At 39.6% G+C, this 23,523-nt stretch overlaps 1 protein-coding gene across 2 annotated transcripts in view; it reads right to left on the bottom strand.

Annotated features, from left to right (window-relative positions):
• xpo1a (exportin 1 (CRM1 homolog, yeast) a) overlaps positions 1–23,523 on the bottom strand; it is a 95,206-nt gene that overhangs the window by 43,179 nt on the left and 28,504 nt on the right. For both annotated transcript variants that reach the window (XM_061984356.1, XM_061984357.1), the window contains 2 exons: positions 4,333–4,381; positions 4,143–4,262 (listed from right to left, as the gene is read on the bottom strand). In XM_061984356.1, the coding sequence (XP_061840340.1) occupies positions 4,143–4,262; positions 4,333–4,381 (169 nt within the window). The remainder of the gene's footprint in view (positions 1–4,142; positions 4,263–4,332; positions 4,382–23,523) is intronic.

Raw genomic sequence — 23,523 nt, 5'->3', positions numbered from 1 at the left:
GAAGACCTTGCCAAAAGAGACCTTTCCAGCCGGCGTCATCATAAAAGCTAACTCGAAGGGATGGATGGATGAAGAAAAGATGAGCGAGTGGTTAAGGGAAGTTTACGCGAAGAGGCCGGGTGGCTTTTTTCACACAGCTCCGAAGGCGAACACACCTTCACTAAGACGGACAGACAGCCTCGGACGACATACGCCAACATCTGCCAGTGGATCGTAAATGCTTGGGCAGATATTTCGGTCACAACTGTGGTCCGAGCTTTCCGGAAGGCAGGATTCACAGAACTGCTGGACAACAGTGACACTGACTCCGGTGACTTCGACGAGACGGAACCGGCCATTTTGGATCCCGTATTCGCCCAACTTTTCAATTCGGACACCGAAGACGAAGAATTCGAAGGATTTACGAATGAAGAATAACTTCAGAAGGTGAGCGCTATGTTTATTTTGTGTGTTGTGACATTAACGTTCGAGCAACATTATGTTGCTATTGTTCTACACCATTTTGAATTTTACTATGTTTGTGATTGCACATTTGCGTACATTTTGGGACAGAGTTGTTAGAACGCTGGTTTTCAATATATTATTAAAGTTTGACTGAACTATCTGACTGTTTTTTTGACATTCACTTTAGCGCAGCGTTTTTTTGACATTCACTTTAGCGCAGCGTAGGCGCGGCTTTTAGTCCGGGGCGGCTTATTGGTGGACAAAATTATGAAATATGTAATTCATAGAAGGTGCGGCTAATAATCCGGTGCGCCTTATAGTGCGGAAAATACGGTAATTTTAAAATAGCCCGCCAGGTCTTTTATCAGTTTAAGGTGGCCTGCCAAGTCATTTTAATGTAACCTGCCAGGTCTTACATCATTTTAATGTGGTCCACCACATCATTTTAAATTGGCCCGCCAGGTCTTACATCATTTTAACTCAGCCCGCCCGGTGTTACACCATTTTAATGTGGCCCGCCAGCTCTAACACTAATTTTAACGTGGCCCGCCAAATCATTTTAAAATGGCCCGCCAGGTCTTATATCAGTGGCCCGCCAAATCATTTTAAAATGGCCCACCAGGTCTTATACCATTTTAATGTGGCCTGCCAAGTCGTTTTAGTGCAACCTGCAAGGTCTAACACCATTTTAATTTGGCCTGCCAAGTCGTTTTAATGTAACCTGCCAGTCTTACATCACTTTAATGTGGCCCGCCCCGTGTTGCACCATTTTATCGTGGTCCGCCAGGTCTTACACCAATTTAAATGGCCTGCCACATCATTTTAACGCGGTCTGCCAGGTCTTACATCATTTTTAACTCAGCCCCCCCCCCCCCCCCCCCCCCGTGTTACACCATTTTATTGTGGCCCGCCAGGTCTAAAACCATTTTAATGTGGCCCGCCACGTCATTTTAAATTGGCCCGCCAGGTCTTATAATCAGTTTAATGTGGCCTGCCAAGTCATTTTAATGTAACCCGCCAGGTCTTACATCATTTTAACGTGACCCGCCACATAATTTTAAAATAGCCCGCCAGGTCTTTTATCAGTTTAAGGTGGCCTGCCAAGTCATTTTAATGTAACCTGCCAGGTCTTACATCATTTTAATGTGGTCCACCACGTCATTTTAATGCGGTCTGCCAGGTCTTACATCATTTTAACTCAGCCCACCCGGTGTTACACCATTTTAATGTGGCCCGCCAAGTCTAACACTAATTTTAACGTGGCCCGCCAAATCATTTTAAAATGGCCCGCCAGGTCTTATATCAGTGGCCCGCCAAATCATTTTAAAATGACCCGCCAGGTCTTATACCATTTTAATGTGACCCGCCAAGTCGTTTTAGTGTAACCTGCCAGGTCTAACACCATTTTAATTTGGCCTGCCAAGTCGTTTTAGTGTAACCTGCCAGGTCTAAAACCATTTTAATGTGGCCCGCCACATCATTTTAAATTGGCCCGCCAGGTCTTATATCAGTTTAATGTGGCCTGCCAAGTCATTTTAATGTAACCCGCCAGGTCTTACATCCTTTTAATGTGGCCCGCTACTTCATTTAACGTGGGCCCGCCACATAATTTTAAAATAGCCCACCACATCTTTTATCAGTTTAAAGTGGCCTGCCAAGTCGTTTTAGTGTAACCTGCCAGGTCTAACACCATTTTAATTTGGCCTGCCAAGTCGTTCTAATGTAACCTGTCAGTCTTACATCACTTTAACGTGGCCCGCCCCGTGTTACACCATTTTATCGTGGTCCGCCAGGTCTTACACCATATTTAAATGGCCTGCCACATCATTTTAACGCGGTCTGCCAGGTCTTACATCATTTTAACTCAGCACCCCCACCCCCGGTGTTACACCATTTTATCGTGGCCCGCCAGGTCTAAAAACATTTTACTGTGGCCCGCCACGGCATTTTAAATTGAACCGCCAGGTCTTATATCAGTTTAAGGTGGCCTGCCAAGTCATTTTAATGTAACCCGCCAGGTCTTACATCATTTTAATGTGGCCCGCTACTTCATTTAACGTGGGCCCGCCACATAATTTTAAAATAGCCCGCCACATCTTTTATCAGTTTAAGGTGGCCTGCCAAGTCGTTTTAGTGTAACCTGCCAGGTCTAACACCATTTTAATTTGGCCTGCCAAGTCGTTCTAATGTAACCTGTCAGTCTTACATCACTTTAACGTGGCCCGCCCCGTGTTACACCATTTTATCGTGGTCCGCCAGGTCTTACACCATATTTAAATGGCCTGCCACATCATTTTAATGCGGTCTGCCAGGTCTTACATCATTTTAACTCATCCCGCCCGGTGTTACACCATTTTATTGTTGCCCGCTAGGTCTTACACCATTTAATGTGGCCTGTGGCATCATTTTAATGTGGTCTGCCAGGTCTTACATCATTTTAACTCAGCCCGCACGGTGTTACACCATTTAATGTGGCCCGCCAGGTCTAACACTAATTTTAAAGTGGCCCGCCAAATCATTTTAAAATGGCCCGCCAGGTCTTATATCAGTTTAATGTGGCCTGCCAAGTCGTTTTAGTGTAACCTGCCAGGTCTAACACCATTTTAATTTGGCCTGCCAAGTCGTTCTAATGTAACCTGTCAGTCTTACATCACTTTAACGTGGCCCGCCCCGTGTTACACCATTTTATCGTGGTCTGCCAGGTCTTACACCATATTTAAATGGCCTGCCACGTCATTTTAATGCGGTCTGCCAGGTCTTACATCATTTTAACTCATTCCGCCCGGTGTTACACCATTTTATTGTTGCCCGCTAGGTCTTACACCATTTTAATGTGGCCTGTGGCATCATTTTAATGTGGTCTGCCAGGTCTTACATCATTTTAACTCAGCCCGCACGGTGTTACACCATTTTAATGTGGCCCGCCAGCTCTAACACTAATTTTAAAGTGGCCCGCCAAATCATTTTAAAATGGCCCGCCAGGTCTTATATCAGTTTAATGTGGCCTGCCAAGTCGTTTTAGTGTAACCTGCCAGGTCTAACACCATTTTAATTTGGCCTGCCAAGTCGTTCTAATGTAACCTGCCAGTCTTACATCACTTTAACGTGGCCCGCCCCGTGTTACACCATTTTATCGTGGTCCGCCAGGTCTTACACCAATTTAAATGGCCTGCCACTTCATTTTAAAGCGGTCTGCCAGGTCTTACATCATTTTAACTCTGCACCCCCGGTGTTACACCATTTTATTGTGGCCCGCCAGGTCTAAAAACATTTTAATGTGGCCCGCCACATCATTTTAAATTGGCCCGCCAGGTTTTATATCAGTTTAACGTGGCCAGCCGAGTCATTTTAATGTAACCTGCCAGGTCTTACATCATTTTAACGTGGCCCGCTACTTCATTCAACGTGGGCCCGCCACATAATTTTAAAATAGCCCGCCAGGACTTTTATCAGTTTAATGTGGCCTGCCAAGTCATTTTAATGTAACCCGCCAGGTCTTACATCATTTTAATGTGGTCCACTACATAATTTTAACGAGGTCTGCCAAGTCTTAAATAATATTAACACAGTCCCACCACCTCGTTTCAACTTGGCCCGAAAACATTGTTTAGCCAATGAAAAAAGCCAGTTATGAAAATGATATTGTGACATTGTTCACTGGGCCTAAAAGTATGACAGCCAAGAACAGCAAGGCTGACCTTGTAGACCAACGTGCTGATGAGTTTGGTCTCAAAGATGTAGCCCAGGGGAATCCAGTTGAGGAAGCGCAGGAGAGTCTCCAGGGTGGCGTGCACCAGCGGTGCATTCTGGGAGTTTTCCTGGAGAGAAGCAGGAAGGTCAGGGGCCAGCGAGGACATCGACAGACAAAACGCGGCGAGGAGCTCTTACCATCACAAACTGGCACAGCTGGAAGATTTGTGAAAACTCGTTGCACATGCTGCAAGACCAAGGAGGAGGAGAGTTGAGTGTCAAGTTAGGACAACAATGACGGCCAGCGCTTTCAGAATCAGATGCAGGGGTGTCCACACGCGGGCCAATAAGCAATTTAGCTGGGGGTGTTTTTATAATTATATACAAATATTTATATGACCCAATCCACACAACCTTCCCTAGTCATGGTGCAGACAAAAAAATATCACCCAGCACCCAAATTCAACAAACATACATGTCCTCACAGAAGCCAATGCAGAAGGTCTTGGTCTACATACATTATATATATATATATATATATATATATATACACACATTATATATATATATATATATATATATATGTATGTGTGGGGAAAAAATCACAAGACTATTTCATCTCTACAGGCCTGTTTCATGAGGGGGGTACCCTCAATCATCAGGAGATTTTAATGGGAGCATTCGCATACCATGGTTTATATAGGGCACAGAGTGGGTGGGTACAGGCTGGCCTAGGGGCGTGGTGATTGGCTCATGTGTTACCTAGGAGGTGTTTCCGTCTATGGCGGCATGTTGTTGCAATTTCGCTGCGCTTGTTGAGGGATGACAGGTCTGGACGGTAAATAATAAACAGTTTCTCTTTCAAGCATAGGTTGCATCTTTTATTACCACTATTGTAAGGTGTGCTGGATGCAAGAATTTGCCATGTTATTGAATATTCAACATTATTGTCTTTGAGGTCCCAAATGTGTTTGCTGAGTTCTGTGGTATTTCGCAGGTTTTTGTTCCTGAAAGAGGCCTTGTGATTGTTCCATCTGGTTTTGAATTCTCCCTCGGTTAATCCTACATATGTGTCGGATGTGTTAATGTCCTTGCGTATTACCTTAGATTGGTAGACAACTGATGTTTGTAAGCACCCCCCGTTGAGAGGGCAATCAGGTTTCTTTCGACAGTTACATCCTTTGTTGGTTTTGGAGTCGCTCTGTCTGGGGGTCGACGGCTCATTTGCAATTGTTTTGTTGTGGTTTGAGATGATTTGTCGTATATTGTTCATGCAGCTGTAGCTCAATTTAATGTTGTTCTTGTTGAATACTTTTCTTAGGGTGTTGTCTTTGGGAAAGTGTTTGTCAATCAGATTGAGGAATTTGTGTCCAATGTTCGTTGAGACGTTCTTGCTGTATGGGGGGTTGTACCAGATGATGTCGTTTCGTTTTCTGTTCTTTTTTGGCTGGTTTCCTGGCGTGGGTTCATAGGTGAGGGTGAAATTGTATATATATATATATATATATATATATCCTCACAGAAGCCAATGCAGAAAGTCTTGGTCTACATATACAGGACTGTCTCAGAAAATTAGAATATTGTGATAAAGTTCTTTATTTTCTGTAATGCAATTAAAAAAACAAAAATGTCATACATTCTGGATTCATAACACATCAACTGAAATATTGCAAGCCTTTTATTTTAATATTGCTGATTATGGCATACAGCTTAAGAAAACTCAAAAATCCCCTCTCAAAAAATTAGAATATTTCCTCAGACCAAGTAAAAAAAAAGATTTATAACAGCAAAACAAAATCAAACATTTGAAAATGTCAATTAATGCCATACTTGCCAACCTTGAGACCTCCAATTTCGGGAGGGGGGGGGGGGGGGGGGGGGGGGGGGTGCGGGGGGCGTGGTTGGGGCGGGGGCGTGGTTAAGAGGGGAGAAGTATATTTACAGCTAGAATTCACCAAGTCAAGTATTTCATATATATATATATATATATATATCCCCGCTACCCCGAAGGGAATAAGCGGTAGATAAATGGATGGATATATATATATATATATATATATATATATATATATCCCCGCTACCCCGAAGGGAATAAGCGGTAGATTATTGGATATATATATATATAAGAAATAGTTGACTTTCAGTGAATTCTAGCTATATATATATACATATATATATATATATATATATATACATATATATATATATATATATATATATATATATATATACATATACCGTATATAAAATAAATACTTACACTCATCTACTCATTGTTGAGTTAAGGGTTGAATTGTCCATCCTTGTTCTATTCTGTCACTATCTTTCTAACCATGCTGAACACCCTCTCTGATGATGCATTGCTGTGTGGCACGCACAAAAGTGCTTTCATCAAATGCACTAGATGGCAGTATTGTCCTGTTTAAGAGTGTCACAACATTGCTGTTTACGGCAGACGGACTGCTTTACTGTAGACGTTCTTTATATTGTGGGAAAGCGGACTCAGGTCCGCATGGAGCTGGAGGGGGCGTGGCCTCCAGCTCCGCCTGAATTTCGGGAGTTTTTCGGGAGAGGCGCTGAATTTCGGGAGTCTCCCGGAAAATCCGGGAGGGTTGGCAAGTATGATTAATGCACTCAGTACTTGGTTGGGAATCCTTTTGCACGGATTACTGCATCAATGCGGCGTGGCATAGAGGCAATCAGCCTGTGGCATTGCTGAGGTGTTATGGATGCCCAGGATGCTTCAATAGCGGCCTTTAGCTCATTTGCATTATTGGGTCTGGTGTCTTTCAGCTTCTTCTTCACAATACCCCACAAATTCTCCATGGGGTTCAGGTCAGGGGAGTTGGCAGGCCAATCGAGGACAGTAATGCCATGGTCAGTACACCAGTTACTGGTGGTTTTGGCACTGTGGGCAGGTGCCAGATCATGCTGGAAAATGAAATCATAATCTCCATAGAGCTTTTCAACAGATGGAAGCATGTAGTGGTCTAAAATCTCTAGAAGCGTCTGACTTGGGCTATAGAAAAGAAGCACTGGACAGTTGCAGAGTGGTCCAGAGTCCTGTTTTCAGACGAAAGCAAGTTTTGTATTTCATTTGGAAGTCAAGGTGCTAGAGTCTGGAGGAAGGCTGGAGAGGAGCAAAATCCAAGTTGCTTGAAATCCAGTGTGAAGTTCCCACAGTCAGCAATGGTTTGAGGAGCCATGTCAGCTGGTCCACTGTGTTTCATCAAGTCCAGAGTCAATGCAGCTGTGTACCAAGAGATTTTAGAGCACTACATACTTCAATCTGTTGAAAAGCTCTATGGAGATTATGATTTCATTTTCCAGGATGATCTGGCACCTGCCCACAGTGCCAAAACCACCAGTAACTGGTGTACTGACCATGGCATTACTGTCCTCGATTGGCCTGCCAACTCCCCTGACCTGAACCCCATAGAGAATTTGTGGGGTATTGTGAAGAAGAAGCTGAAAGACACCAGACCCAATAATGCAAATGAGCAAAAGGCCGCTATTGAAGCATCCTGGGCATCCATAACACCTCAGCAATGCCACAGGCTGATTGCCTCCATGCCACGCCGCATTGATGCAGTAATCCGTGCAAAAGGATTCCCAACCAAGTACTGAGTGCATTAATTGACATTTTCAAATGATTGATTTTGTTTTGCTGTTATAAATCTTTTTTTTTTTTTACTTGGTCTGAGGAAATATTCTAATTTTTTGAGATACGATTTTTGAGTTTTCTTAAGCTGTATGCCATAATCAGCAATATTAAAATAATAAAAGGCTTGCAATATTTCAGTTGATGTGTAATGAATCCAGAATGTATGACATTTTCGTTTTTAAAAAAAAAATTGCATTACAGAAAATAAAGAACTTTATCACAATATTCTAATTTTCTGAGACAGTCCTGTATATATGTCCTCAGAAGCCAGTGCAGAAGGTCTTGGTCTACACGTACATGTCCTCACAGAAGCCAATGCAGAAGGTCTTGGTCTACACATACCGTATTTTCCGCACTATAAGCCGCACCTAAAAACCACAAATTTTCACAAAAGCTGACAGTGCGGCTTATAACCCGGTGCGCCTTATATATGGATTAATATAAATATTTATTTTCATAAAGTTTCGGTCTCGCAACTACGGTAAACAGCCGCCATCTTTTTTCCCCGTAGAAGAGGAAGCGCTTCTTCTTCTATGGTAAGCAACTGCAAAGGTAAGCACCCGCCCCCGTAGAAGAGGAAGCGCTTCTTCTTCTACGGTAAGCAACCACCCGCCCCCATAGAAGAAGAAGAAGCGCGCGGGTATTACGTTTCATTTCCTTTGTGTGTTCCATGTTGATATACGACTCCATGCGCGCCCACATCACAGATGGTGTCAAAAAACAAGTGAAGCACACAAATACAACACTCGCCGTCATTCCGGGTGGATTAACCAAAGAACTCCAACCGCTCGATATTGGTGTCAACAGGGCATTTAAAGCACGACTGCGAACGGCGTGGGAACAATGGATGACCGAAGGCAAACACACCTTCACTAAGACAGGGGGACAGCGCCGGACGACATACGCCAACATCTGCCAGTGGATCGTAAATGCCTGGGCGGATATTTCGGTCACAACTGTGGTCCGAGCTTTCCGGAAGGCAGGATTCACAGAACTGCTGGACAACAACAGCGACACTGACTCCGATGACTTCGACGAGACGGAGCCGGCCATTTTGGATCCCGTATTCGCCCAACTTTTTATTTCGAACACCGAAGGAGAAGAATTCGAGGGATTTATGAATGAAGAATAACTTCAGAAAGTGAGCGTTATGTTTATTTTGTGTGTTGTGACATTAACGTTCGAGCAACATTAAGTTATTGATGTTATTGCTCTGCACTATTTTGAATTTTACTATGTTTGTGATTGCACATTTGCACATTACCGTACATTTTGGGAGTGAACAGAGTTGTTAGAACGCTGGTTTTTATTATATTATTAAAGTTTGACTGACCTATCTGACTGTTTTTTTGACATTCCCTTTAGCGCAGTTAGATGCGGCTTATAACACGGGGCGGCTTATAGGTGGACAAAGTTTTGAAATATGCCGTTCATTGAAGGCGCGGCTTATAACCCAGGGCGGCTTATGGTGCGGAAAATACGGTACATGTCCTCACAGAAGCCAATGCAGAAGGTCTTGGTCTACACATACATGTCCTCACAGAAGCCAATGCAGAAGGTCTTGGTCTACACATACATGTCCTCACAGAAGCCAATGCAGAAGGTCTTGGTCTACACATACATGTCCTCACAGAAGCCAATTCAGAAGGTCTTGGTCTACACATACATGTCCTCACAGAAGCCAATGCAGAAGGTCTTGGTCTACACATACATGTCCTCACAGAATCCAATGTATGACGCCATGGTGTCGGCGAGTTGGTCGTCATTTTTTGATGCAACTTCAAAGTTCAATTAAAGCAGGCCTGAAACTGCTGCTTTGATTCCTTTGACTATTTATTCGGTCTATGTTACCGGCTTAGCCTTTTTTTAAGTGTTGCCTGTAGGTCGGGATGAGGGGAATCAAACAGTTATCAGAGTCTTAAAGCTGCACGGGGAACAGAGCGCTATTCATTCATACAGCCATTTCCTACCGCTTGTCTATCCCAGCTGCACCTGGGCGGCTGGGATAGGCTGAGTCGCCACCTCAGAATAGTCCTTTATTACTTTGTAGCAGTGGTCCAGTGTGTGAAAGGCATAAGATACTGTCTGCATTTAGGGAGTCGGTGGGTTATATTTGCTGTTAAATGTTGTGACATTGGGCACGTTGCGAGTCACCAAACTAAACCAGCTGTGCCCAGAGGCGTCTATAGAGAGTATAGACAACTCAGTTTCAGAGTTGGTCCCAAACATGGCTCCCTGGAGCTTTTGACCATTCATTTAAAAAGGTTATCTGGCTACACTCTCTCGGTTTGGTCAAAAGTCCCTCCCGTGACTATTAGGGATGTCCCGATCCAGGTTTTTGCACTTCCGATCCGATACCGATATTGTTTTTGCATTTCCGATCCGATACCGATACTGGCCTATCCGAGCATGTATTAAAGTTTAAAGTTATTTAGCCTACTTAGTTGTCAGAATCATGTTGAAAAGGGTTTTAGTACTCTTGATAACAACTAGCCAGCTGAATTAGGTGAGTTTGAATAATACACAATGGTTGGTAACAAGAAACTGACCTGTTTATTCAAGGATAAACACAAAATAGACAAAATTATACATGACAAACAGAAATGGCATCATTGAAACAAGGGCTGGGCGATATGGCCTTTTTTTAATATAGCGATATTTTAAGGCCATATTGCGATACACGATATATATCTCGATATTTTGCCTTAGCCTTGAATGAACACTTGATGCATATAATCACAGCAGTATGATGATTCTATGTGTTTTGATTGATTGATTGAGACTTTTATTAGTAGGTTGCACAGTGAAGTACATATTCCGTACAATTGACCACTAAATGGTAACACCCCAATAAGTTTTTCAACTTGTTTAAGTCGGGGTCCACTTAAATTGATTCATGATACAGATATATACTATCAGATATATACTATCATCATAATACAGTCATCACACAAGATCATCACATTGAATTATTTACATTATTTATAATCCAGGGTGTGGAGGGGGGCGCCGGATGTAAGTGTCAAAAAGACAGCCAAAAGAGTTTGATATGAGAATAAATCGAAAGTTAAAATATAGGGTAGAAATGCACCCATTTGCAGGAAATGTAGTCTTGATTTTCAACATTTTCTTTCAAGGCTTGCATGTCTACATTAAAACATTCTTCTTCATACTGCATTAATATATGCTACTTTTAAACTTTCATGCAGAGAAGGAAATCACAACTAAAAAAAAATCAGTAATTTTTTCATACGGTGTTGATCTGGAAATTTTTGCCTCAGCATTTTGATGGTGTGGACGTGTGGCCCCGAATGGAGATAAGCGTCTTGACAGACGTCACAATATTTGACCAATGCTGACGAAAACTGTTTTCTCTGTCGTGTCCGTGTGTCGAAAATTGTTATGCGCTTATTTTTTTATTTGATTTTGTGCGTGGCATAGATTTGCTATGCGCAGAGGACGCTTAAACAGTGCGCAATTGCACAGGCGAGCACCTTAGAGGGAGCGTTGCTCGCACGGCTGCACTAGCATCACAGCTAACGTTAGCCATGCTGCTACCTCTCTGCTCGGGGAGGACGTATATGTATGTGACGTATGACGTGACAGTATGTGACGTGTGTAAGAAGGTGCGCTTGCTGTCTGTGAGAGGGAGACACAGGAAAGAGTGAGAAGAGCCTGTCGTGTAATGCCAGCAGCTAAAAGCAACTGCGTGAGAATTCACAGGCCTGTGGATGTGTTGAAGGTGTGCTGGAAAATGCGGAACGGAAATTACGGAGCAGCAGAAAAGTGGAATGTATTATTTAAATCGGTGCGTTGGAAAACACGGACCGGAGTTTTTTTTTTAAAACTGGATCTGGATCGGCATTTTCCCATGCCTTGCCGATACGCAAATTTTGGCAAATATCGGCAGCCGATCCGATCCAAATATCGGATCGGGACATCCCTAGTGACTATAGGCTGCCATGTTTGGGACCAACTCTGAAACCAACTTGCCCATACTCTCTGTACACGGCTCTGGCTGGGCCTGAAATAAGGGTGCCACCTATTGGCTGCTGTCAAGTAGCGGCATCTATTGCCCTTGCTGCGATTATCATTTTGCTGCTGTGCAACAATTTTTTGGGAGAATTTTAGAGATGAATGGGAGGTGCGACACCAGCCAGTAGTTAAGCGGGGGGTCAGAATCGAAGTTAGGTCTTTTAAGCAGAGGGTGAATAAATGAAAACATTTAAACATGGTGAAACCTGAGAAGAACTATTTCCTGCATGTTTTGTGGCAGGAAGTTACGGCTGTGCTATAAAGGGTGAGCGCAGCTATGGTGGTGTGGTATTAGTGGTCTTGGTGGGGATGAGCGCCTTGCATCATTTACAGACCACACTGGTCTGACTACGGTCCCCTTTTCCTCTTATCCCCATTTTGACTTTCTCTTCTCGCTCCATGCAAAGAATCAACCGCCACACAACCAAACTGTAGGGTGTTGGAGCCTATCCCAGCTGCACTCGGGCGGAAAACGGGATACACCGTCGCCACCTCGTAATAGTCCTTTATAACTGTGTAGCAGTGGTCCAGTGTGTGGAAGGCATACGATACCGTTTGCATTAAATCTTGTGACATTGGGCACGATGCGAGTCACCAAACTAAACCAGCTGTGCCCAGAGGTGTCTATAGAGAGAATGGACAACTGCGTTTCAGATTTGGTCCCAAATATGGCACCCAGGAGTCACACGAGGGGCTTTTGACCAAACATTTAAGACACAAGTGTCAAACTCAAGGCCTGAAAGGGTGGAAATAATGTGAGTTAATAAAGTAACTTATCTTTTCTCAATAAATGTATTACAAAAATAAATGCACTGTGTGCCATTACATATATTTACACTTTAATCATCTCTAATAATACAACAAAGCATATCATCATTTCCACACAATGTTTTTGTTCAATTAAAGATAAATACTTAAATATCTGCTTGACTTATGATTTCAATCCAACAAATTGTTCAAGCAAAAATGTTACAGTAACATTTTTACAGTAAAATCCACTTTTAATACAGAGTAATAATACACTATAAAAACAAGAACCGTGGATTTTACAGTATAAAAAACTAGCATGAATATTTCCATAAAAAAAGTTGTACTCTTTTTCCATTCCATTTAATTTAATTCCATTTACTTTTATATGCTGTAAAAAAAAACAACTGCAAATATTACGGTAAAATTGTGGCGACTGAGCTGCCAGTTTTTTTTCAAATACTAGGGGTGTAACGGTACACAAAAATTTCAGTTCAGTACGTACCTCGGTTTAGAGGTCACGGTTCGGTTCATTTTCGGTACAGTAAGAAAACAACAAAATATACATTTTTGGGATATTTATTTACCAAATTTGCAAAATCTTCCACCAAAAATATTTTTTTTGTGGAATATTTGATGTGAAGTAATGGGAACCTTGGATAGGTCAATAATTCATAATAACATTGATTTTGATTCAATATTATGTTTAGAGCAATGACAGTTTGAAAGAAAAAAAAAAACCCAGCTTTGTTTTATTAGTCAACATTGCAACTTTTTCTAAATTACATTAAACCTTTAAACTTTTTTATTTCACTTTTGTTATGTTTTTGTTTATTTTAATAGTATTTTTAGAATGTGCCGTGGGCCTTTAAAACATTAGCTGTGGGCCACAAATGGCCTCCGGGGCACACTTTTGACACCCCTGCTATAGATAATAAAAAATTAAATGTGATAAATCTATGGATTAAAAAGCAGAGCCTGGCGACGCATGCGCGTTTATCATAACTCTCTCTCTCTCTCTCTCTGTCTCTGCCCCTCCCTCACCAATGCTGCTGCGCGCATAATTTGTTTTGTTTTTAACCCCTTCTTAACCCTGAACGTACATTGAAAATACACGCAACCCTAACTCAAAATGCCGGACATTTGAGGCATTTAAGAAACAGCCCGTTAGCTGCTAGCATGCCGTGTGTTGTGCCTCGGTGTGCATTGTTTACACAACCCGCGTTACGCTACTTAATATGTCCGTGTGGAAACTCGTTCGGTACACCTCCGAACCGAACCGAACCGGAACCCCCGTACCGAAACGGTTCAATACAAATAAACGTACCGTTACACCCCTAGTGTTAATAAAGTACCTTATATTTTCTTAATAAATGTATTACAAAAATAAATGCACTGTGTGCCATTACATATATTTACACTTTAATCATCTCTAATAATACAACAAAATATATTACACAATGTTTTTGTTCAATTAAAGATAAATACTTAAATATCTGCTTGACTTATGATTTCAATCCAACAAATTGTTCAAGCAAAAATGTTACAGTAACATTTTTAAAGTAAAATCCACTTTTACAGAGTAATAATACACTATAAAAACAAGAACCGTGGATTTTACAGAATAAAAAACTAGCATGAATATTTCCATAAAAAAAGTTGTACTCTTTTTTTCCATTTCATTTAATTTAATTCCATTTACTTTTATATGCTGTAAAAAAACCCTGCAAATATTACGGTAAAATTGTGGCGACTGAGCTGCCAGTTTTTAACAGTACAATCTAACGATTCTGTCTTGTACAGCGTACGTAAAAAAAAAAGACAAAATAATCAAATACTAGGGGTGTAACGGTACACAAAAATTTCGGTTCACTACGTACCTCGGTTTAGAGGTCACGGTTCGGTTCATTTTCGGTACAGTAAGAAAACAACAAAATATACATTTTTGGGATATTTATTTACCAAATTTGCAAAATCTTCCACCAAAAATATTTTTTTTGTGGAATATTTGATGTGAAGTAATGGGAACCTTGGATAGGTCAATAATTCATAATAACATTGATTTTGATTCAATATTATGTTTAGAGCAATGACAGTTTGAAAGAAAAAAAAAAAACCAGCTTTGTTTTATTAGTCAACATTGCAACTTTTTCTAAATGACATTTAACCTTTAAACTTTTTTATTTCACTTTTGTTATGTTTTTGTTTATTTTAATAGTATTTTTAGAATGTGCCGTGGGCCTTTAAAACATTAGCTGTGGGCCGCAAATGGCCTCCGGGGCACACTTTTGACACCCCTGCTATAGATAATAAAAAATTAAATGTGATAAATCTATGGATAAAAGGCAGAGCCTGGCGACGCATGCGCGTTTATCATAACTCTCTCTCTCTCTCTCTGTCTCTGCCCCTTCCTCACCAATGCTGCTGTTTGTTTTGTTTTTAACCCCTTCTTAACCCTGAACGTACATTGAAAATACACGCAACCCTAACTCAAAATGCCGGACATTTGAGGCATTTAAGAAACTCCGCCCTGACAGCTCCGCAAAAGAGGACATGTCCGGTGAAAAGAGGACGTATGGTCAGTCTATCCTAGCCCGTTAGCTGCTAGCATGCCGTGTGTTGTGCCTCGGTGTGCATTGTTTACACAACGTGCGTTACGCTACTTAATATGTCCGTGTGGAAACTCGTTCGGTACACCTCCGAACCGAACCGAACCGGAACCCCCGTACCGAAACGGTTCAATACAAATAAACGTACCGTTACACCCCTAGTGTTAATAAAGTACCTTATATTTTCTTAATAAATGTATTACAAAATAAATGTACTGTGTGCCATTACATATATTTACACTTTAATCATCTCTAATAATACAACAAAATATATTACACAATGTTTTTGTTCAAATAAAGATAAATACTTAAATATCTGCTTGACTTATGATTTCAATCCAACAAATTGTTCAAGCAAAAATGTTACAGTAACATTTTTAAAGTAAAATCCACTTTTACAGAGTAATAATACACTATAAAAACAAGAACCGTGGATTGTACAGAATAAAAAACTAGCATGAATATTTCCATAAAAAAAGTTGTACTCTTTTTTTCCATTTCATTTAATTTAATTCCATTTACTTTTATATGCTGTAAAAAAAACCTGCAAATATTACGGTAAAATTGTGGCGACTGAGCTGCCAGTTTTTAACAGTACAATCTAACGATTCTGTCTTGTACAGCGTACGTAAAAAAAAAAAAGACAAAATAATCAAATACTAGGGGTGTAACGGTACACAAAAATTTCGGTTCACTACGTACCTCGGTTTAGAGGTCACGGTTCGGTTCATTTTCGGTACAGTAAGAAAACAACAAAATATACATTTTTGGGATATTTATTTACCAAATTTGCAAAATCTTCCACCAAAAATATTTTTTTTGTGGAATATTTGATGTGAAGTAATGGGAACCTTGGATAGGTCAATAATTCATAATAACATTGATTTTGATTCAATATTATGTTTAGAGCAATGACAGTTTGAAAGAAAAAAAAAACCCAGCTTTGTTTTATTAGTCAACATTGCAACTTTTTCTAAATGACATTTAACCTTTAAACTTTTTTATTTCACTTTTGTTATGTTTTTGTTTATTTTAATAGTATTTTTAGAATGTGCCGTGGGCCTTTAAAACATTAGCTGTGGGCCGCAAATGGCCTCCGGGGCACACTTTTGACACCCCTGCTATAGATAATAAAAAATTAAATGTGATAAATCTATGGATAAAAAGCAGAGCCTGGCGACGCATGCGCGTTTATCATAACTCTCTCTCTCTCTCTCTGTCTCTGCCCCTTCCTCACCAATGCTGCTGTTTGTTTTGTTTTTAACCCCTTCTTAACCCTGAACGTACATTGAAAATACACGCAACCCTAACTCAAAATGCCGGACATTTGAGGCATTTAAGAAACTCCGCCCTGACAGCTCCGCAAAAGAGGACATGTCCGGTGAAAAGAGGACGTATGGTCAGTCTATCCTAGCCCGTTAGCTGCTAGCATGCCGTGTGTTGTGCCTCGGTGTGCATTGTTTACACAACGTGCGTTACGCTACTTAATATGTCCGTGTGGAAACTCGTTCGGTACACCTCCGAACCGAACCGAACCGGAACCCCCGTACCGAAACGGTTCAATACAAATAAACGTACCGTTACACCCCTAGTGTTAATAAAGTACCTTATATTTTCTTAATAAATGTATTACAAAAATAAATGTACTGTGTGCCATTACATATATTTACACTTTAATCATCTCTAATAATACAACAAAATATATTACACAATGTTTTTGTTCAATTAAAGATAAATACTTAAATATCTGCTTGACTTATGATTTCAATCCAACAAATTGTTCAAGCAAAAATGTTACAGTAACATTTTTAAAGTAAAATCCACTTTTACAGAGTAATAATACACTATAAAAACAAGAACCGTGGATTTTACAGAATAAAAAACTAGCATGAATATTTCCATAAAAAAAGTTGTACTCTTTTTTTCCATTTCATTTAATTTAATTCCATTTACTTTTATATACTGTAAAAAAACCTGCAAATATTACGGTAAAATTGTGGCGACTGAGCTGCCAGTTTTTAACAGTTCAATCTAACGATTCTGTCTTGTACAGCGTACGTAAAAAAAAAAAAGACAAAATAATCAAATACTAGGGGTGTAACGGTACACAAAAATTTCGGTTCACTACGTACCTCGGTTTAGAGGTCACGGTTCGGTTCATTTTCGGTACAGTAAGAAAACAACAAAATATACATTTTTGGGATATTTATTTACCAAATTTGCAAAATCTTCCACCAAAAATATTTTTTTTGTGGAATATTTGATGTGAAGTAATGGGAACCTTGGATAGGTCAATAATTCATAATAACATTGATTTTGATTCAATATTATGTTTAGAGCAATGACAGTTTGAAAGAAAAAAAAAAAACCAGCTTTGTTTTATTAGTCAACATTGCAACTTTTTCTAAATGACATTTAACCTTTAAACTTTTTTATTTCACTTTTGTTATGTTTTTGTTTATTTTAATAGTATTTTTAGAATGTGCCGTGGGCCTTTAAAACATTAGCTGTGGGCCGCAAATGGCCTCCGGGGCACACTTTTGACACCCCTGCTATAGATAATAAAAAATTAAATGTGATAAATCTATGGATAAAAGGCAGAGCCTGGCGACGCATGCGCGTTTATCATAACTCTCTCTCTCTCTCTCTGTCTCTGCCCCTTCCTCACCAATGCTGCTGTTTGTTTTGTTTTTAACCCCTTCTTAACCCTGAACGTACATTGAAAATACACGCAACCCTAACTCAAAATGCCGGACATTTGAGGCATTTAAGAAACTCCGCCCTGACAGCTCCGCAAAAGAGGACATGTCCGGTGAAAAGAGGACGTATGGTCAGTCTATCCTAGCCCGTTAGCTGCTAGCATGCCGTGTGTTGTGCCTCGGTGTGCATTGTTTACACAACGTGCGTTACGCTACTTAATATGTCCGTGTGGAAACTCGTTCGGTACACCTCCGAACCGAACCGAACCGGAACCCCCGTACCGAAACGGTTCAATACAAATAAACGTACCGTTACACCCCTAGTGTTAATAAAGTACCTTATATTTTCTTAATAAATGTATTACAAAAATAAATGTACTGTGTGCCATTACATATATTTACACTTTAATCATCTCTAATAATACAACAAAATATATTACACAATGTTTTTGTTCAATTAAAGATAAATACTTAAATATCTGCTTGACTTATGATTTCAATCCAACAAATTGTTCAAGCAAAAATGTTACAGTAACATTTTTAAAGTAAAATCCACTTTTACAGAGTAATAATACACTATAAAAACAAGAACCGTGGATTTTACAGAATAAAAAACTAGCATGAATATTTCCATAAAAAAAGTTGTACTCTTTTTTTCCATTTCATTTAATTTAATTCCATTTACTTTTATATACTGTAAAAAAACCTGCAAATATTACGGTAAAATTGTGGCGACTGAGCTGCCAGTTTTTAACAGTTCAATCTAACGATTCTGTCTTGTACAGCGTACGTAAAAAAAAAAAAGACAAAATAATCAAATACTAGGGGTGTAACGGTACACAAAAATTTCGGTTCACTACGTACCTCGGTTTAGAGGTCACGGTTCGGTTCATTTTCGGTACAGTAAGAAAACAACAAAATATACATTTTTGGGATATTTATTTACCAAATTTGCAAAATCTTCCACCAAAAATATTTTTTTTGTGGAATATTTGATGTGAAGTAATGGGAACCTTGGATAGGTCAATAATTCATAATAACATTGATTTTGATTCAATATTATGTTTAGAGCAATGACAGTTTGAAAGAAAAAAAAAACCCAGCTTTGTTTTATTAGTCAACATTGCAACTTTTTCTAAATGACATTTAACCTTTAAACTTTTTTATTTCACTTTTGTTATGTTTTTGTTTATTTTAATAGTATTTTTAGAATGTGCCGTGGGCCTTTAAAACATTAGCTGTGGGCCGCAAATGGCCTCCGGGGCACACTTTTGACACCCCTGCTATAGATAATAAAAAATTAAATGTGATAAATCTATGGATAAAAAGCAGAGCCTGGCGACGCATGCGCGTTTATCATAACTCTCTCTCTCTCTCTCTGTCTCTGCCCCTTCCTCACCAATGCTGCTGTTTGTTTTGTTTTTAACCCCTTCTTAACCCTGAACGTACATTGAAAATACACGCAACCCTAACTCAAAATGCCGGACATTTGAGGCATTTAAGAAACTCCGCCCTGACAGCTCCGCAAAAGAGGACATGTCCGGTGAAAAGAGGACGTATGGTCAGTCTATCCTAGCCCGTTAGCTGCTAGCATGCCGTGTGTTGTGCCTCGGTGTGCATTGTTTACACAACGTGCGTTACGCTACTTAATATGTCCGTGTGGAAACTCGTTCGGTACACCTCCGAACCGAACCGAACCGGAACCCCCGTACCGAAACGGTTCAATACAAATAAACGTACCGTTACACCCCTAGTGTTAATAAAGTACCTTATATTTTCTTAATAAATGTATTACAAAAATAAATGTACTGTGTGCCATTACATATATTTACACTTTAATCATCTCTAATAATACAACAAAATATATTACACAATGTTTTTGTTCAATTAAAGATAAATACTTAAATATCTGCTTGACTTATGATTTCAATCCAACAAATTGTTCAAGCAAAAATGTTACAGTAACATTTTTAAAGTAAAATCCACTTTTACAGAGTAATAATACACTATAAAAACAAGAACCGTGGATTTTACAGAATAAAAAACTAGCATGAATATTTCCATTAAAAAAGTTGTACTCTTTTTTTCCATTTCATTTAATTTAATTCCATTTACTTTTATATGCTGTAAAAAAACCTGCAAATATTACGGTAAAATTGTGGCGACTGAGCTGCCAGTTTTTAACAGTACAATCTAACGATTCTGTCTTGTACAGCGTACGTAAAAAAAAAAAGACAAAATAATCAAATACTAGGGGTGTAACGGTACACAAAAATTTCGGTTCACTACGTACCTCGGTTTAGAGGTCACGGTTCGGTTCATTTTCGGTACAGTAAGAAAACAACAAAATATACATTTTTGGGTTATTTATTTACCAAATTTGCAAAACCTTCCGCCAAAAATATTTTTCTTAGTGGAATATTTGATGTGAAGTAATGGGAACCTTGGATAGGTCAATAATTCATAATAACATTGATTTTGATTCAATATTATGTTTTGAGCAATGACAGTTTGAAAGAAAAAAAAACCCAGCTTTGTTTTATTAGTCAACATTGCAACTTTTTCTAAATTACATTAAACCTTTAAACTTTTTTATTTCACTTTTGTTATGTTTTTGTTTATTTTAATAGTATTTTTAGAATGTGCCGTGGGCCTTTAAAACATTAGCTGTGGGCCACAAATGGCCTCCGGGGCACACTTTTGACACCCCTGCTATAGATAATAAAAAATTAAATGTGATAAATCTATGGATAAAAAGCAGAGCCTGGCGACGCATGCGCGTTTATCATAACTCTCTCTCTCTCTCTCTCTCTGTCTCTGCCCCTCCCTCACCAATGCTGCTGCGCGCATAATTTGTTTTGTTTTTAACCCCTTCTTAACCCTGAACGTACATTGAAAATACACGCAACCCTAACTCAAAATGCCGGACATTTGAGGCATTTAAGAAACAGCCCGTTAGCTGCTAGCATGCCGTGTGTTGTGCCTCGGTGTGCATTGTTTACACAACGAGCGTTACGCTACTTAATTTGTCCGTGTGGAAACTCGTACGGTACACCTCCGAACCGAACCGGAACCCCCGTACCGAAACGGTTCAATACAAATAAACGTACCGTTACACCCCTAGTGTTAATAAAGTACCTTATATTTTCTTAATAAATGTATTACAAAAATAAATGTACTGTGTGCCATTACATATATTTACACTTTAATCATCTCTAATAATACAACAAAATATATTACACAATGTTTTTGTTCAATTAAAGATAAATACTTAAATATCTGCTTGACTTATGATTTCAATCCAACAAATTGTTCAAGCAAAAATGTTACAGTAAAATCCACTTTCAATACAGAGTAATAATACACTATAAAAACACAACAACCGTGGATTTTACAGTATAAAAAACTAGCATGAATATTTCCGTTAAAAAAAAATAGTTGTACTGTTTTTCCATTCCATTTAATTCCATTTACATTTATATGCTGGAAAAAAAAAAAAAACTGCAAAAATTGTGGCGACTTAGCTGCCAGTTTTTAACAGTACAATCTAAAGAGTCTGTCTTGTACAGCGTACGTAAAAAAAGACAAAATAAATACATAAGACAATTCCATAAGACAATGTTTTATATATATACACATTTATATTCATACTGTATATTATTCACTTTTAAAAACGGCCCTCTGAAGGCAACCATAACTGCGATGTGGCCCTAAATCAGGGATCGGCAACCCGCGGCTCCGGAGCCGCATGCGGCTCTTTGATCACTCTGATGCGGCTCAGCTGCATACTTGCCGACCCCCCCGATTTTCCCGGGAGACTTCCGGATTTCAGTGCCTCTGGCAGAAAACTCCCGGGATTAATATTCTCCGATTTTCACCCTTACAGTAATAATAAGGGTGTGCCATGATGGTACAGCATTTAGCGCCCTCTACAATCTGTAAAAATAGCGTGCCAGCTCAGCCTCTTGATATATGCATCTTCTGCTTGCACACATAAGTGACAGCAAAGCATACTTGGTCAACAGCCACACAGGTTACACTGACGGTGGCCATATAAAACAACTTTAACACTCTTACTAATAATGCGCCACACTTTGAACCAAAACCAAACAAGAATGACAAACACATTTCGGGAGAACATCTGCACCTTAACACAACATAAACACAACAGAACAAATACCCAGAATCCCATGCAGCCCTGACCCTTCCGGGCTACATTATATGTAGCCGAGCTAAATTTTATTCTATTTTATTTTAATTTTGGTCATTTATTCACATAATTTTTTGTGGTGAACTTCCCCAAAAGTGTTTCTCATTGTAAATAGGTTCCACTCTATTATTTTCCATTACATACCTTTTTGTTTCCCTGGGGGGTGATTTGGCGTTGCACCTTTGTGACCAGCTTCAGTGAGCACTGACGCTCTGAGCTGGTAAGTCACGTTTATGTCTCTCTCCCTTTTTTTTTTTTTTATAAACTTTTTGGTTGTCGTTCTTAAAAGTGTTTTGTGGGAATGCGCACTGTCTTGTGACTTGTTGGTGGGCATGCGTGTTGAATTCCTGAATGTTGGTTGTTGAATTAGTGACAAAAAAATGACTTTTGTATGCTAAATGATGTGTGGATTAGCTTATTGCTAGCGGCAGTTGTTGCGGGGTTTCCTGGTCTCGTAAGTTTACGCACGGGTCAGGGGTTCTGCTGTGTGTCTGTGTGGACATCTTGTGTGCCGCTCTAGCATTAATATGAGTGTGTATTATTTTCTTCTTTATTTTTTAGTGGAGAGAGATCCTTTTTGCCGTGGACTGTGTGTGACGCCCCGTTGTTTTTGTTTCTATTCAAAAAAGGTATGTATGTTATGAGGTATTTTTGACATAGTCTATTGTATAAAAAATATAAAAAGAGTCGATGTGGGTGGGAAAGATGAGGTGTATTACTGCACATTTTAAGGATCATTTTTCTTAATATATATTGTTATTTGCTGAAGTATATATTTTATATACTGTGTTTTATTTAATTAATTTAATTGAGACTATTTTATGCTTTATTTACCTTTTCATTATTATTATTATTATTACTATTTTAGTTATTATTATTTTTATCATTTCCACATTAAGAATACATAATTGAATTGAGTGAGCACTGACGCTCGGAGCTGTGGAGAGAGATCCTTTTTGTCGTGGACTGTGTGTGACGCCCTGTTGTTTTTGTTTCTATTCAAAAAAGAAGATACACAACGCAGATCAGCGACTGTTACATATACACCCCTGCTACCACCAAACTCCGCCCCCACTCCAACCCGGCTCCCTCACACATCAACAACCCCCCCACCCCCCTCTGTGCGTCGGTTGAGGTGGGCGGGGTTTGGTAGCGGGGGTGTATAATGTAGCCCGGAAGAGTTAGGGCTGCATGGGATTCTGGGTATTTGTTTTGTTGTGTTTATGTTGTGTTACGGTGCAGATGTTCTCCCGAAATGTGTTTGTCATTCTTGTTTAGTGTGGGTTCACAGTGTGGCGCATTATTAGTAAGAGTGTTAAAGTTTTTTATACCACCACCGTCAGTGTAACCTGTGTGGTTGTTGAGCAAGTATGCTTTGCTGTCACTTCCGTGAGCAAGCAGAAGCCCCATACAATGTGTGGCTGG

This window comes from Nerophis lumbriciformis, linkage group LG25 (genome assembly GCF_033978685.3).
Source record: "Nerophis lumbriciformis linkage group LG25, RoL_Nlum_v2.1, whole genome shotgun sequence".
Taxonomy (NCBI): domain Eukaryota; kingdom Metazoa; phylum Chordata; class Actinopteri; order Syngnathiformes; family Syngnathidae; genus Nerophis; species Nerophis lumbriciformis.
This window is presented reverse-complemented; position numbering and strand designations above follow the sequence as displayed.